Source organism: Pelodiscus sinensis, chromosome 16 (assembly GCF_049634645.1).
Source record: "Pelodiscus sinensis isolate JC-2024 chromosome 16, ASM4963464v1, whole genome shotgun sequence".
NCBI classification, from domain to species: Eukaryota; Metazoa; Chordata; order Testudines; family Trionychidae; genus Pelodiscus; species Pelodiscus sinensis.
Genome location: NC_134726.1, coordinates 3,827,507 through 3,841,813, shown reverse-complemented (window position 1 = coordinate 3,841,813; position 14,307 = coordinate 3,827,507). Strand labels below are relative to the sequence as shown.

The following is a 14,307-nucleotide window of genomic DNA, read 5'->3' as shown; positions in this document are numbered from 1 at the left end:
TACCTTTGCTGACCCTTGCTAAGTTAACTCATTTTGTGCCTTAGCCTTTCTGAGTTTGTTCCTACAGGTTTGTACTATTCTTTTGTATACCTGCTTAGTGATTTGTCCACGTTTCCACTTTTTGTAAAATTCCTTTTTGATTTGTGGGTCTTTAAAGAGCTCCTGTTGGAACCATATTGGCCTCTTAATAATCTTCCTATCTTTCCTTTCAGAAGGATAATTTGCAGTTGTGCCTTTAACATTGTCTCCTTGAGAACAAGCTCGATGACTTACACTCCTCTTTCCCTTAGGCCATGTCTACAATAAAGAGGAAGGTTAAATTAAGATATGCTACTCCAGCACTGTTAATTACATAGCTGGAGTTGACATGCCTTAATTAGAGTTTCCCCTTGTTCCCACAGCAGGAAGCTGATGGGAGCAAACTCCCCCACTGGCTTCCCTTACTCCCCACAAGAGCAAGGTGAGGACCTATGACAGGGGCACTCTCTGAGTTTGATTTAGCGGGCCTTTACTAGATCCACTAAATGGAATTCCGGAAGATCAATCATGGCACCATCAATCTTCCCCCAGTGAAGACATGGCCTTAGAATTTTCTTCCCATCTGGCTTTATCTACCAGTACTTCGAGTGAATTTGCTTTTTTGAAATCCATTGTCCTGATTCTGTTGCTCTCACTCCTTCCTTTCCTTAGAATCATGAAATCTATCATTTCATGGTCGCTTTCACCCAAACTGTCTTCCACCTTCAGCTTCCTATCAAGTCTTTCGTATTCATGAGAATCAAGTCAAAAACAGCTGTCCCCCAGTTATTTCCTCCATTTCCTGGAACAAGTTGTCTTGTCTTGGAAGATAAAGTTGTCTACAATACCTTCCAAGAACTTAATGGACATTTTGTGTTTTGCCGTATTACATTTCCAAGAGATCCCCCATTGCTAGCAGGTTTTGTGTTTTGGATATTTCTGTAATCCTCTGTCCTTAGTGAATTTCTTGACCCATGCTTCTCAGGCTCCTGGAAGAATAATTCCTCTCCCAAGCTCCTCCTCGGCCTCCCAAGGAAAAGTCTCTCCCCACAATCTTAAATTAAAACAATAGGTCACAAACTCTGGCCCTTTTAGGGCAACCGCAGAAAGCTGTTTGGCCGCATGTTGCTGGTTCTTCTTTTTTTCCCGCTGTTCTTTTCCATTAAAGGAAATGACAAATACTAAAACACTGAATGTGATTTGTAAGAAATTGCTTCAGTTGCCATGGAGAAGATATATGATGGTGAATGACAAGGAAATCAGTCTGCAAGCAAACAGAGGGGGGAGGAAGGAAAGGAGATGGGCAAGCAGTCATAAATAGGAGGTTGGCAGTCATGACTGGAGGGAAATGCCCACAAGACACTCTTTAGTAAGGGGTGGTTCCCACGATGGTGAAGGTTGAGAACTCCTGAATTAGACACAGAGAAGGATTTGCTGTTTTACTTGTTCTGCTGCTCAGTTTCTCAGTGCCACCTGCCACCCTTTGTGTTGGATGCAGCTTTCATATCCTTCACTCATGGATAAGCTGCTGCTCTGAACTGAACTGCGCTAAATAAATTCCGGACTCATTGACTAACTGGGGCATCTAACCTGAGCCTGAGAACATGGATTCCTGTCTTAGTTTCCCTGTAAGGTAGCATGTGGAAGTCCCCGTCCCTCCCCCAGGAGAGTGCAACACACAGAGAGCACATGGCCCCTGCAGTTGGCCACTCTGAATGGTATGTGGGGCTGCGGCAAGCAGGGAGCCTGCCTGAGGCTTCCACTGGGCTGATGGCTGGGAGCCGCCTAAGGTAAGCACCTCCCAGGCAGAGCCTGCACCTGGCACTCCACCCACACCCTCCTCCCAACCCTCTGTCCTCTCACCTGCATCCCTAACTCAGTTCACAATCATGCTTCTTCACCCATATCTCCTCCTAGACCCTGCATGCCAATCCCCTGGCTCAGGTCACAAGCCCCTCCTATCCTAGGTCACCACCTAAACCACTGCATTCTGCCCCAGGTTACAACACCCTCCCATGCCCTGTGCCCTGACCTCTACCCCTCCTCCAGAGCAGAATGCTCTCCTGCACCTATACCCCCTCCCAGACCTGACACCTCCTCCTGTACCTCAGTTTCCTGCCCCAGATCATACCCCAAATCCCTGCACCCCCTTATATACTCATGCCCCAACTCACAACCCACTCCTTCACCCAAATTCCCTCCCAGATCTCACATCTCCCCCATTAATATCATGGAAGAGAGTGGCCCTTGACCACTTACCAAATTCTTGGAGTGGCCTCCCTGATATATAATCTTACTATATATTTTAGAAATGTGCGTCTGTCAGCCTGTCCATCTGTCTGAGTCCCTTTGTTCAAGAACTCCTCCTAAAGGGTAAGAGCTAGGACCACCAAATTCGGTAGCCAACTTCCTCTTATCATAACTTAAAGCAAGGTCAGGGGTTGGTTGTGCCAGGACAATGGGATGTGCCTAGAATCTGATTGTTTTCTATAATGTGGAAAAGGAAAGGGCTCGTGTAGAATGACTACTGGCAGGGATGGGGCAGCAAGGAGCCAGATGGGGACCAGGCTAGCTATACCCTCATTGGGCCAGCAGGGCGCAGGGGTGAAGAAAGGGCCAGCTATCTACTATATACTATATATTTCAGAGAGTTTGTCTGTCCCCCAGACAAGGGACATGCACTCTTCCCCCAGCTGTGCCTGCTGCACATTCAGCCTGGACAATAAGGCGTACATTTCTAAGTGAGGGTAATTAGCCATCGGAACAATTTACCAGCAGTCACGGTAGCGTATCCATTGCTGGCAATTTTTCAAATAAAGATGGTCTGTTTTTCTAAAAGCTTTGCTCGAGGAGTTATTTTGGGGACGTTTCAAGCCCTGTGCTATACAAAAGCCCAGACTGAACGATCACAGCAGTCTCTTCTCGTCCTGGAATCTATGAATGGGAGAATGGTGGAATGCTGGGATCAGAAGATTCCACGGCAGATGGGAATGATCCTGAAGATGGGAGCTGAATGGGCTCAATGCCTCAAGGCTTAGCTACAGAGTGATGGTTTCATTCACAGACTAGACTGAAGGGTGTGTGTGTGGCTGAGATTATGCTACCGAGCAAACAAAGGCCAGGTTCTTCCCGCACTGGGATTAAAACAGTATTGTAATATGAACTGAAGGGTTTAAATGAAGTTGGCTCACGTTCTCATTTTTGTAAGTAGGTTTAAATTGTTTCTCGAGACTCTGCCTTTCAAGTTAAGGACGCCTGGCAAAACTCCACTGATACGATTTCCCAACACTGTCAGCATTGGCAAAATCTCTTAGCTTTTACTCAAAGAAATAAGTGCATTTCTAGCCTTGCTGACTGCAAAGGAGCCAAGAGGAATGATGCTGGAACTGCTGTGGTTATGCAGTTCAGATGATCGGGGGAAAGCAGCAGAGCAAATGGAGCAGCATTAATCACCCCCTGAATTTCCCAGGTTCTTGGTTCCTGCAGGCACCTGCAGGCTTGTGAAGTGAAGATCTGGGTTCTCTGACCCTGAATAAAATCAGTTTCCGATTTACGCATATGCCGAGTAGTCCCAAATTCCTTGTGCTCTGCTAGCCTACCTTGTTGCATGGCACTGTTGAGTCTTATGGAACTCCACAAGCGAGGGTCTAATGCTAGAGGTGAAGTTTCTCATTGCTAAACGTAGGGTGGATGATGGATCCTTCCAGGAAGAACTAAAGTCATTTTAGCATGTTGCCTTGGACGCCTGCTTCCTCCTCAAACACTGTAAGAGGTCCAGAATGATACAGAAATGCCAAGGCTAGCAGGGACCAGCATGATCATCTACCTCTAGTCTCATCTCCTATAGAATACTGGCCATAAAACTTCCTGAGAATAATTCCTAGAGCATCCCTCTTAGAAAAGCATCCAATCTTGATTTTAAAATGGCCAGTGATGGAGAATCTGCTATAAGCCTGGGTAAATTTTTCCAATGGTTAATTACCCACACTGTTAAAAATGGATGCTTTATCCCCCATCTGAATGTGTTTAGCTTCAACTTACTGTCACTGGATCTTTTCCCACCTTTCTCTGCTAAAGAGCCCATTTTCAAATATGTGTTCCTCATGTAGATCATTGTAAACTTTGATCAAGTCACTCTTAAGCATCTCTTGGTTAAACAATAGATTGGGCTCCTTATGCCTATCACCAGGGCTCGCCAAGCCATGGCAAGCCCTGCTCACCAGCCGCACGGTTTGGCACACTGCGCATACACAGACCCCGCTGCACATATGCAGACCACGCTGCGCGGCTGTGCCGGCTTGTAATCTACTCGCCATGCCTCGCTTTGTGTGTCATCTGCAAATGTTATCAGTGATGATTTTGTGTTTTCTTCCAGGTCGCTGATAACATTTTTAAAAAGAACTGATCTCTACAGAACCCTAGTAAGAACACATCTGCTTGTTGAGGCCTACATTTTGAGATCTATCAGTCAGATCATTTTTAATCAATTTAATATGTGCTATGTTAGTTTTATATAATTCTAATCAAACTATTGCACAGTACCATGGCAAATGCCTTGTAAAAGTCCAATTCTATTTGGTTACTTTCATTAACCAAACTAATCGCATAAAAATCCAGTTTGACAGCATCTGTTTTCAATAAACTCAGGTTGATTGGCATTCGTTGTATCACCACCCCCCTTTTTTTTTATTAAGTCCTGTATTAGCTGCTCCATTATCTTACCCAGAGCACTGAGATTTCCAGCTGGCCCCAGGCTGCATGCAGAATTCCGCATTCTTCCTTTGAAATGTACAAGAGCCCTACCAGGGGCTCTTATACATTTCAAAGGAGGAATGCAGACATGCCTATCAACTAGTCGAGTAGTCGATGGAAATTCCATCGACTACTTGACTAGTCAATTAACCACTAGTTAACATCCTTAATTTGTGCTAACCTAGTCTGGGGATCTTTTTGACACACTGCTTGACAATAAGAACATTTCCAGGAAACTGGAGAAGACTTGGATTTTTAAGATAGTTTTTATTAGGAATTTTTTAAAATAATAAACATAAATTATAACCTGATATGCTACAGAATTTCCAGGTACAGGAATAACCTCACTCAGAGGAAAAATGAAAAAAAGATCCTTATTCGGTTCATATTCCAGGTCAGTAATAGGCACAAGAGAATCCCAAGAAAAATAAGCTGTTTTTTTAAGCAGTAAACTCTTTCAGGCAGGATCCATGTCATTCTGTTTGCGCAGCACCTTACACATCATGGCCTTGGCTGTCATTGGGACCTATGGCCACTACTGTAATATAAGCCTACAACATCCCTGTGGGTATGTCTACACTAGCCCTCTAGTTCGAACTAGGGAGGCTAATGAGGGCACCCGAAATTGCAAATGAAGCACGGGATTTAAATATCCCGTGCTTCATTAGCATGTTCCTGGGCGGTCGCCATTTTGGAAATTGACTAGCCCGGAGTAACTGCCCATGTCTACATGCAGCAGTGAAACGGGAGTTCGAAGTAACCCCCTAACTCAACTTAGCTGTTACTCCTCCACAACGTAGGCCCCTACATGACATCTCCTGGCACCAACATTTCTTCTTTTTCTAACTTGACCACCTACACTTCAGCCTCCACAAGGCTTTTTTCATTCTCTGTGGAGAGAGAAGAGTCTTATGGACTCCAAGCAAGAACTGTTTGGCTACTATCCATTGGGAAACTCTGGAGGGATCTCTGATATGAAGCTTTGCCTGCTTTTAGCCCATTGTTAAGGTTTCCCTCCCCCAGTGTGGATTCTCTGATGTCGAATGAGGGCAGAGCTCACAGTGAAGCCCTTCCCACAGCTGGCACATTCAAAGGGTCTCTCCCCAGTGTGGATTCGGCGATGCTGGATGAGGTGTGCGCTCTGACGGAAGCTTTCCCCACAGTCGGCACATTCATAGGGTCTCTCCCCTGTGTGGATTCTCTGATGTCGAAGAAGGGCTGATTGCCAAAGGAAGCTTTTCCCACAGTCAACACATTCATAGGGCCTCTCTCCTGTGTGGACTCTCCGGTGTTGAATGAGGTGTGAGCTCACCGTGAAACTTTTCCCACACTCAGCGCATTCATAAGGTCTTTCCCCTGTGTGGAATCGCTGATGCTGAATGAGGGCAGAGCTCACCGTGAAACTCTTCCCACACACAGCACACTCATAGGGTCTCTCGCCAGTGTGGATTCTTTGATGCTGAATAATGTGCGAGCGCTGCCGGAATCGTTCCCCACACTCGGCGCATTCGTAAGGTCTCTCTCCCGTGTGGATTCTCTGATGCTGAGTAAGAGCTGAGCTCACACTGAAGCTCTTCCCACACTCATCACATTTGTAGGGTCTCTCCCCTGTATGGACTCTCTGGTGCAAGATAAGCTGTGAGTTCCCAATGAAGCTCTTGCCACACTCGGCACATTTATAGGGTTTTTCTCCAGTGTGGATTATCTGATGCCGAATGAGTTTTGAGCTCATACTAAAGCTTTTCCCACACTCAGTACATTCATAGGGTCTCTCACCCGTGTGCTTTGTCTGATGCTGAATAAGATGCGAGCGCTGCCGAAAGCTTTCCCCACACTCAGCACATCCATAGGGTTTCTCTCCAGTGTGAACCCTTTGATGCTGTCTAAGGTTTGATCTCAGCCGGAAGCTTTTCCCACAGTCATCACATATTATTGATTTCCCCATCTTAGGATTTCCCAGCTGGATAATGTCTGGTAGTTTCCTAAAACCTATTTCACATGCAGCTGATTTTCCTCATCTCTTCCCTGGTGGAGTTCTTTGATGCTTTTCTCATCGGCGATGACCGTTATCCTGCTCAGGCCTCTGGGAAACATTCCTTTGGGATGCTCCCGATAATGTGCCATGTGGTTCCATTGACACAAGACCTTCCTGGTACGGATTCCCCTTCTCATTCTCACTCACGATCCCACCACCTGTTAAAATAAAATGATAGAGGCAGCAGCGCGGTGAGGGGCAGGGAGCACCTTTTAAGCCAGCTCTCCGTAGCACCAGCTCCTGTTCCTCACCCCATTGCTGCCTCTGATACAGAGGCAGCAAGGTGTGTGTGTGGGGGGGGGGAGTGAGTAGTTGACTCGACTACTTGATTAGATCCCTAATCTGAATTCTCAGATAAAAACCAAATGAGGTCACAGACTCCCACCTGAAGTCAATGAAGATGGCTGGGAAGCCCTCAGAGATATCTGCCTTAAGAACATGATGAATGTTGATTATGATAATGGGACAAAGTGGCGTGAGCTCGCAGCATATCTGGAGGAATTCCAGAGTTTCATTCTACTCTCTGATAGTTCTCCAGACAGTTTAGCTTATGCCTCACCTGCACAGGTGCCACTCAGCATCCCCTTTTCCTCGTAGCGCTGGAGATCGAGAACCCATGGCTCTTCCTCTCATTCTAGCAGGGAGATGATGTTGGGTTTTGTCATTGGAAATGATGCCCAGGGTAGGAAATCCTAACAAGATCAGGATTTGTCACATTTTGCTACAAAAAATCCTGCCCCTCTCTTTGTGTGGGGGGGACATTTCATCCGCAGGGAAAGGAAATAGCTCCCACGAAAGTCAAGTGTACTGTGAAATGTGTTGTGCCCACCATAGGAGATTTAGAGCTCTCCACACATGGCCGGACTATGGGAGAGTATCAATACGCCACTTGCACTTGCTTGAGAACAGGACCAGCCCCAAGAATCGAGGGACAGCCATTCTCTGAGCGTGACTGACCAGCTTATAGGTCAACGTCACAGATCTTTCCCGCTTGGAAGCCCTGGCCAGAGGAAGATTGGCAACAGTGTGGTGTCTCCAGATCTACTGCGCACAAGCCCACGTGAATATATAACTGGGAGCACGTCGCCAGTCATTTGCTGAGGGGGGTGGCCCCCTTACCTAGGCCAACGGGGCTGAAAGCACTGCCTGCGCCCACTCACTTGTCCAGCAGGGCTGCCGCTGCCCGTACCTCACCCTGGGGAAAGGACAACGAACAAGGGCTCAGAGATGCTTTCCCTTCCTGAGGGAGAGAGGCTACTTCCGGTCTCCCCATTCTTACCCTACTGCTCCATGGAGCTTAGGGAAGACTATCTCTGCCACTCCCACATGGATGGGCTAATTGAGAAGGCTCTCAGGACCCCTCTGGGAGAGATTCCGCTAGCCAAAGAGGGAAATAAGGTGGTGTGAGACTGGGCTCTGTATATAAAGGTGACTAACGTGTGAGAGATGTGGGCCCGAGGGGCTGGATGACTGGTGTGTAAGTGGCCAGATCTGTGCATAACAGACCATGGCTGATGTGAGAAAGAAGAAGAAACTGTGTTGGCAGGGAAGTGAAGAGAGTATTGAAAAATGAAGAATAGAGATAAAATTTAAGAGAGAAGAAGGGAAAAGGGAGGAGAAAGCATGAATCAGGGAAAGCAAGGGGGATTGAGAGAGAAGAAAATAAGCAGGGAGAGAGAGGGAGGGAGGAAGGAAAAGAGACAAAATAAAGAAAGAACTCCAAAGGCGAGACAAACTCAAAACACAAAAACGGCCATGCTGGGTCAGACCAAAGGTCCATCTAGCCCAGTGTCCTGTCTGCCAACAGTGGCCAATGCCAGATGCCCCAGAGGAAGGGAACACAACAGGTAATCCTCACATGATCCTTCCCTTGTCATCCATTTCCAGACAGAAGCTAGGGACACCATCCCTACCCATCCTGGCTAATAGCCACTGATGGACCTAACCTCCATGAATTTATTTAGCTCTTTTTTGAACCCCGTTAAAGTCCTAGTCTTCACAACATCCTATGGCAAGGAGTTCCACAGGTTGATTGTGCGCGGAGTGAAAAAAAAACTTCCTTTTGTTTGTTTTAAACTACTCAGTCATATAGTCATTTTTGGGCTGCTTGACAGCTCTAGTGTAGAATGTTTCCACCTTCCAAGAATCAGAGAAAACCCCAGAGCTGAAGTCACCCTGGAAACACCAGAGACTACAAACCTCCTAATAAATATGGGTACATAAATCCTTCACCACTGCTAACAGAATCTGATCATTTTCTTGCATAAGGTTCTTGCAGAGGGCCCCCAGCCTTTCACCCTAAAGGCCCCTCTCTGTAGCTCTGCACATGACTGTTTCCTCAAGACTCACTCCCGTTTTTTGGTCCTTGATGAGAGGGGGACAATAACAGAGAGATTACTGTAGCAAGCTTCACCATCATGTCTGCCACACCTCCCCTCCTCTTGGGACCCTGGGTTTTTGTCATCTCAAGAGATGTCCTGACCAAAACAGGTCAGAGTGAGGGACTCAGGTGACCTCCCAGCTCTAGCGGAATCCACAATACCATCTGAAAGGAAATGGGAGAAGTCTTTAACAATAGCTCCCTCCCACCTCAATTAACTTCTTGTCTGCCTCCCAAAGGATCATCTTTGATACTATCTAAGGGTGCGTCTACACAGCACCCTGAGCTCGAAATAAGCTATGCAAATTGCCCTACACAAACGGCGTACAGGCCATCCTCGCTGTAAGTCCAAGATACCTTCCAAAAAACTTGGACTTATAGCGAAACAACTGAAAGCGGGTAATTTTTTTTCCCACGGCTGACTTCCATTTAAGCAAATTGGGTGAGTGTTTCGCATGATTTATAGCGGGGAATGGGAGGACTTATAATGCATCAGTTCCTACAAACATCAACAACTTTAGTGTGGAATGGATGTATACTGGGCCTACTTATAGCAGGGACGCCCTGAAGCTTATTTCGAGTGTATTTCAAAATAGCTTATTTCATAATTTGGCACTGTCCTACACAGTGCCAAATTTTAAAATAAACCACTATTCCGAAACATCGCAATCCTCATGGAATGAGGTTTACAGGGACATCAAAATAGTGTGCCTGTTATTTCAAAAGATATTTCGAAGTATCCCAAAATAGCACCAGTGTAGGCGTACCCAAAGAGACTGTCAAATAAGGGGTGTTTGCTTCTAAAGCTCTCTCCAGCTAGAGCATGGGTTCCCAAACTGGGGTGTGTGAAGAAATTCGAGAGGGGGGCGCGAGGCGACCCAGCCACATACACCCCCGTCAATTCCACCCCAAGTTTTGCTGCTATTTTTTGGGGGGGGCGTGAGGGTTTCTCAAAAATCAGAAAGGTGGCGTGATGCCGAAAAGTTTGGGAACCACTGAGCTAGAGAGAAAGGTAAGAAGAAAAGTTGTTAAAATGAAAGCCTTACTTAATACTTTACATTGCCTATGCTTTCACTGTTTTCCCCCTTTCTGTGTCTTTAATAAACTGGCATGAAGCAGGCGGAGGTCTCTGTACACCGAACCTCAGTCCTTCTTACTGTTTAGTGACAGTCAGCCTGTATAGTCCATCTCAATGTAACAGGCGACCTGGCGTGATACACAGGAACTGTTCTACCCAGCCAGGATGATCCAGGTAACTGGAGACGTTCCAGAAGGGGGGTTGGTTCACTGTAATGCTAAATTATCTGCAGGTTTTCCTTGGGCACAGAACTGCTAAACCAGAGGGTGGGGAACCTCAGGCCCAAGGGCCACATGTGGCCCCCAGCTTGCCTGGCCTTGGTCCCTGAGACTCAGGGCTGCTCCCAGCATTGGGGACCCGAATTGGTGCTCCAGTCCATCACCCCCCCCCCCACCACCACCACTGGGCTGGAACACACAAAATCGACTAGGCTGGGGCGCCTTAGGCACTGCTGTGCGAGGGGAACGAGGACAGCGTCTTTATCCTCGGCTGAGGGCTGTCAGCGAGGGGGTTTTGGTTTGGCTTCTCACTTGTGTGCAGCCCCTGGATGATTTTTCTGTGGGTCAGCGGCCCCCGCTCCAGAAAAGGTTCCCTGCCCCTGTTTTACTGAGCCCCACTCCGTCCCTTTCCTCCTGTGCAGAGGAGGCGAGATGAGCCAAGACCTCTGTGTAACCCCCCCCCCCCCGAAGAGAATCCGAATACAGGCCAAGGAGCAGAACACCGAACTCCCCCGGGGGAATTTCCCCCACGACATCCCTAAGCGCAGGGCATTTGCTCAGCAGCGTGGGCTCCGTCTCACTATCGCCCCGGTCTCCATCCCTCTCGCTTCCTGCCTATCGCCTCCCGCCAGGGTCAACGGGACCACGACCCGGTGTGTGCCGGGGAAAGCAGCCGGTCCGGCGCTCGCACGTGGAGCAGACCGGGGGGGGGGCGGGATTAGAGCCACGTTCCCCAGTTCTGGAGCCGAGAGTCTAGACCGGGGCTAGTTACAATTAACCCCCCCCCCAACCCCCCCGCCGGACCCGAGAATCTTACCCCGCCCCGCGGGAGGAGCCGGGAGTGCGGGGCGGCCGCGCCCGCGGGAAAATGAGGCAGCCGCACGCTGGCCCGTGTCACGTGACAGCGGTCGTAATTAAGAATCCAGGGATGGTCATGTGACAAGAGCAGCCTCTCGCCCTGCTCCCAGCGCTGCGCAGGGGAGGGGGCTCGAACGAGAGGCAATCCCACAGGCTCCGGTTTCGTGTCTACACGCAAAAGCGAAGTACTGTACCCGCTCTCTGCACGGAGTCGGGCTAACCTGGGGCCGCAAAGACCTGTTTTGCCACTACGTGTGGTGGATTCAGTCCCCAAAACAGTAGCACTGGATCTATGTCACTTTGTGTCATTCCAGGATCACGTGCGTTTTTATTTGCTTGTTACACTAAAATCAAATCTGTTATCAATACAAGAGTTGTCCAAAATTCTGACAACAATAGTGACAACACGTGTAGACTCTTAGAGGACAAGACTATCTGATGGGCTTGGCTAAAACAAAATGTTTCCAGTCATTTCCGTGGAGATGCAGGGGATTTGTAATTGAAGAATACCTGAGCATTCTCTTTTATGACAGCAAATGTAACTGGGATGAAATTAAGACAACAGGGAAGGTCAGAAAGAGAAAGAAAGTTCCCATGAATATTGCCAAAAGACGTCATCCTCAGAAGACAAGCCAAAGATACAGTATGTATGCCATGCACTGGCCAAATGTTGCTTTTCAATTAGAACGTTTTCGACATTATAAATACGACTACAATGGAGCTGCATACTTCTCAAGACAGGTCAGAACTACACCCAGGCTCCACTACAAAGAAAAGACAGAAAAAGATATGCAACTGCAATTTGTGTATTACTTTCCGCTTTTCTTTTGAAAGAGGCTTTTCTGAAATTTGGCATGTTTATATGGCACTAAATATCAGAAAAAACATCTTTTTCAAGCCATCCCTTCTTCCTCGTGGAATGAGGTTTACAGGGATGGCGAAAGAACATGTCCACTTTTTGGATTTTTTTTTCGGATAAGTGGACAGGGCATAGCTTTTCCAGGATACCTCCAGTATGCTGGAAAAGAGCTACAGTCTAGACATAGCCTCAAACACCACCACGTGTTCTACTCTGGATCAATAAAAATTTTTCACTTGGAATAGTTTTGGCTGCAAAAACACTACAAGATGGCTGGAATTTTGACATTTGGCTTTTGAAAATCCAGATGAATCCACCAAACAAAGGTCTCCCCACAAGACCAGATGCTGACCCGATCTGGCTGAGTGCTGAAACTGCTTTCTCATCTGGATCTTTTATGTTGCAATTTGTTAAATATAAGTTCCGTTCTTTAAATCTGTCTTTAAAAGACAGGGAGAGTTCTAAGAAACGCTCTCCAGTGAGAGCCAGAGGAAATTTAAAAATAATACTTTGGCAATTCCAGTGTGTCTGCTATAATTCCGACATATGCTCCAATTTCAGGACATTTCTAAATACAGCAACAGTCCAAATTTTTCAAGCGCCAGCAGTCACCAGTAGCTGGTATTCTGTTCACTGAATAGGCAGCATTGGCTATGCAGTGTGCCTGGCTGCCATCCCAACACAGCAGGGCAGAGCAAGTAATCGCAGTATTGCCAACTTCAAAAGTTCAGGATCATGAGTCAGAGCCTCTAAAATCAACAGATTAAAAAAAAGATTACAGCATGGTGTCAAGTCTTTCCTTTGATATTTGAATTTCCCCTGCCCACCCCCAGCTTGTGCAACAATTTCAGAACTGCCCATTCGCCCTAATGTATAGATTAGTGATACTCAGACCTTGGTAGTGAATTCATTGTTTCATTTAGGATGGCACAATTTGTATTTAAACAAGTAGTCCTGTGGCACATTAGAAACTAACAAAAAATATATATAGCCTCATGAGCTTTCATGGGCAAAACCCACTTCATCAGATGAGTTGGAGTGGAAACAGTATGCAAATATAGTTTATATCTTAGATTATTCTCACTGCAAATAAGTTAACTTGGTGCAAATTGATAACTTAATTGCTTAGTAACATAGTAAAAGCCTGCTGTTTGGCTAACAACTTGGATTGGTGACAAGTTTCAGAGGGGGAGCCATGTTAGTCTGTTTCAGCAAGCACAAGGAGTCCTGTGGCACCTTAAAGACTAACATTTATTTGGGCACAGGCTTTTGTGGGCTGGAATCTCCCTCTTCTGCCTGTGCCATCACCCAGCCCTAGGACCCCTGCCCACTCTCCAACCCCCTTCCATTCCCTGCCCCTAGGGACACCCCTGCATTCTGCCCCTTGACCGAGCTGCCTGGTGCATTGGGATGGCCATGTGGTCACTGCACTGCCCAGGTGCTGGGAGAACCATGGCTGCAAAACATGGGAGCAGAAGGGGAGGGGCTGTAACTAGTCACCCTGGGCAGTTGGATCACCAGCCACCCCTGCTCGCTAGGCTTCCCAGGAGTAGTGCCCCCCTGCCCTGATCCAGCCAATGGGAGCTGCACCTTTGGGTGAGGGGCAGGGCAGAACACAGACCTCTCCCCCAGTAGCTCCTACCGCTAGGACAAGCTGGCTCAGGTGCTTCCCTGCAGACTGCACAGTAGCTAACAGGGAGCCTGCGGCACTGCAAACTGGACATTCAACAATCTGGCTGTTCCCCTTCATCAGGGAGTGAGGGGAAAGTGAAGAGTTTGAGGAATGGAGCAATCCGGCTGGGGAGAGAGAAACCGGCACCTGCCCCAGCCAGGAGACATGCACCCCTCCCCCAGCTCAGCCCCCTGGAGCTGCAGCAGCCATGGACAGGCACTTCTCACCTGGGCCCAACCTGCTGTGGTGAGAGAGGCCTGGGGTTGTCCTCTCTCCCCAGGGCAGTCTGCACCCCAAACCTGTCCTCCCCAGTCCCACCCCAGAGCAATGAGTTAAATTAAGAAAAACAAAATTGAATTGATTTAAGGACCCAAGCAATACCAGGTAAATCTAGTAATAATATATTATGAAAAGAGACATTACTTGTCAAGGTTCCC

General features: G+C 47.5%; 1 protein-coding gene across 1 annotated transcript in view; it reads right to left on the bottom strand.

Annotated features, from left to right (window-relative positions):
• Positions 1–5,024: 5,024 nt before the first annotated feature.
• LOC102450186 (uncharacterized) overlaps positions 5,025–14,307 on the bottom strand; it is a 33,318-nt gene continuing 24,035 nt past the window's right edge. The window contains 1 exon segment of the mRNA XM_075899111.1: positions 5,025–6,713. Within this exon segment, the coding sequence (XP_075755226.1) occupies positions 5,711–6,713 (1,003 nt within the window). The 3' untranslated portion in view covers positions 5,025–5,710.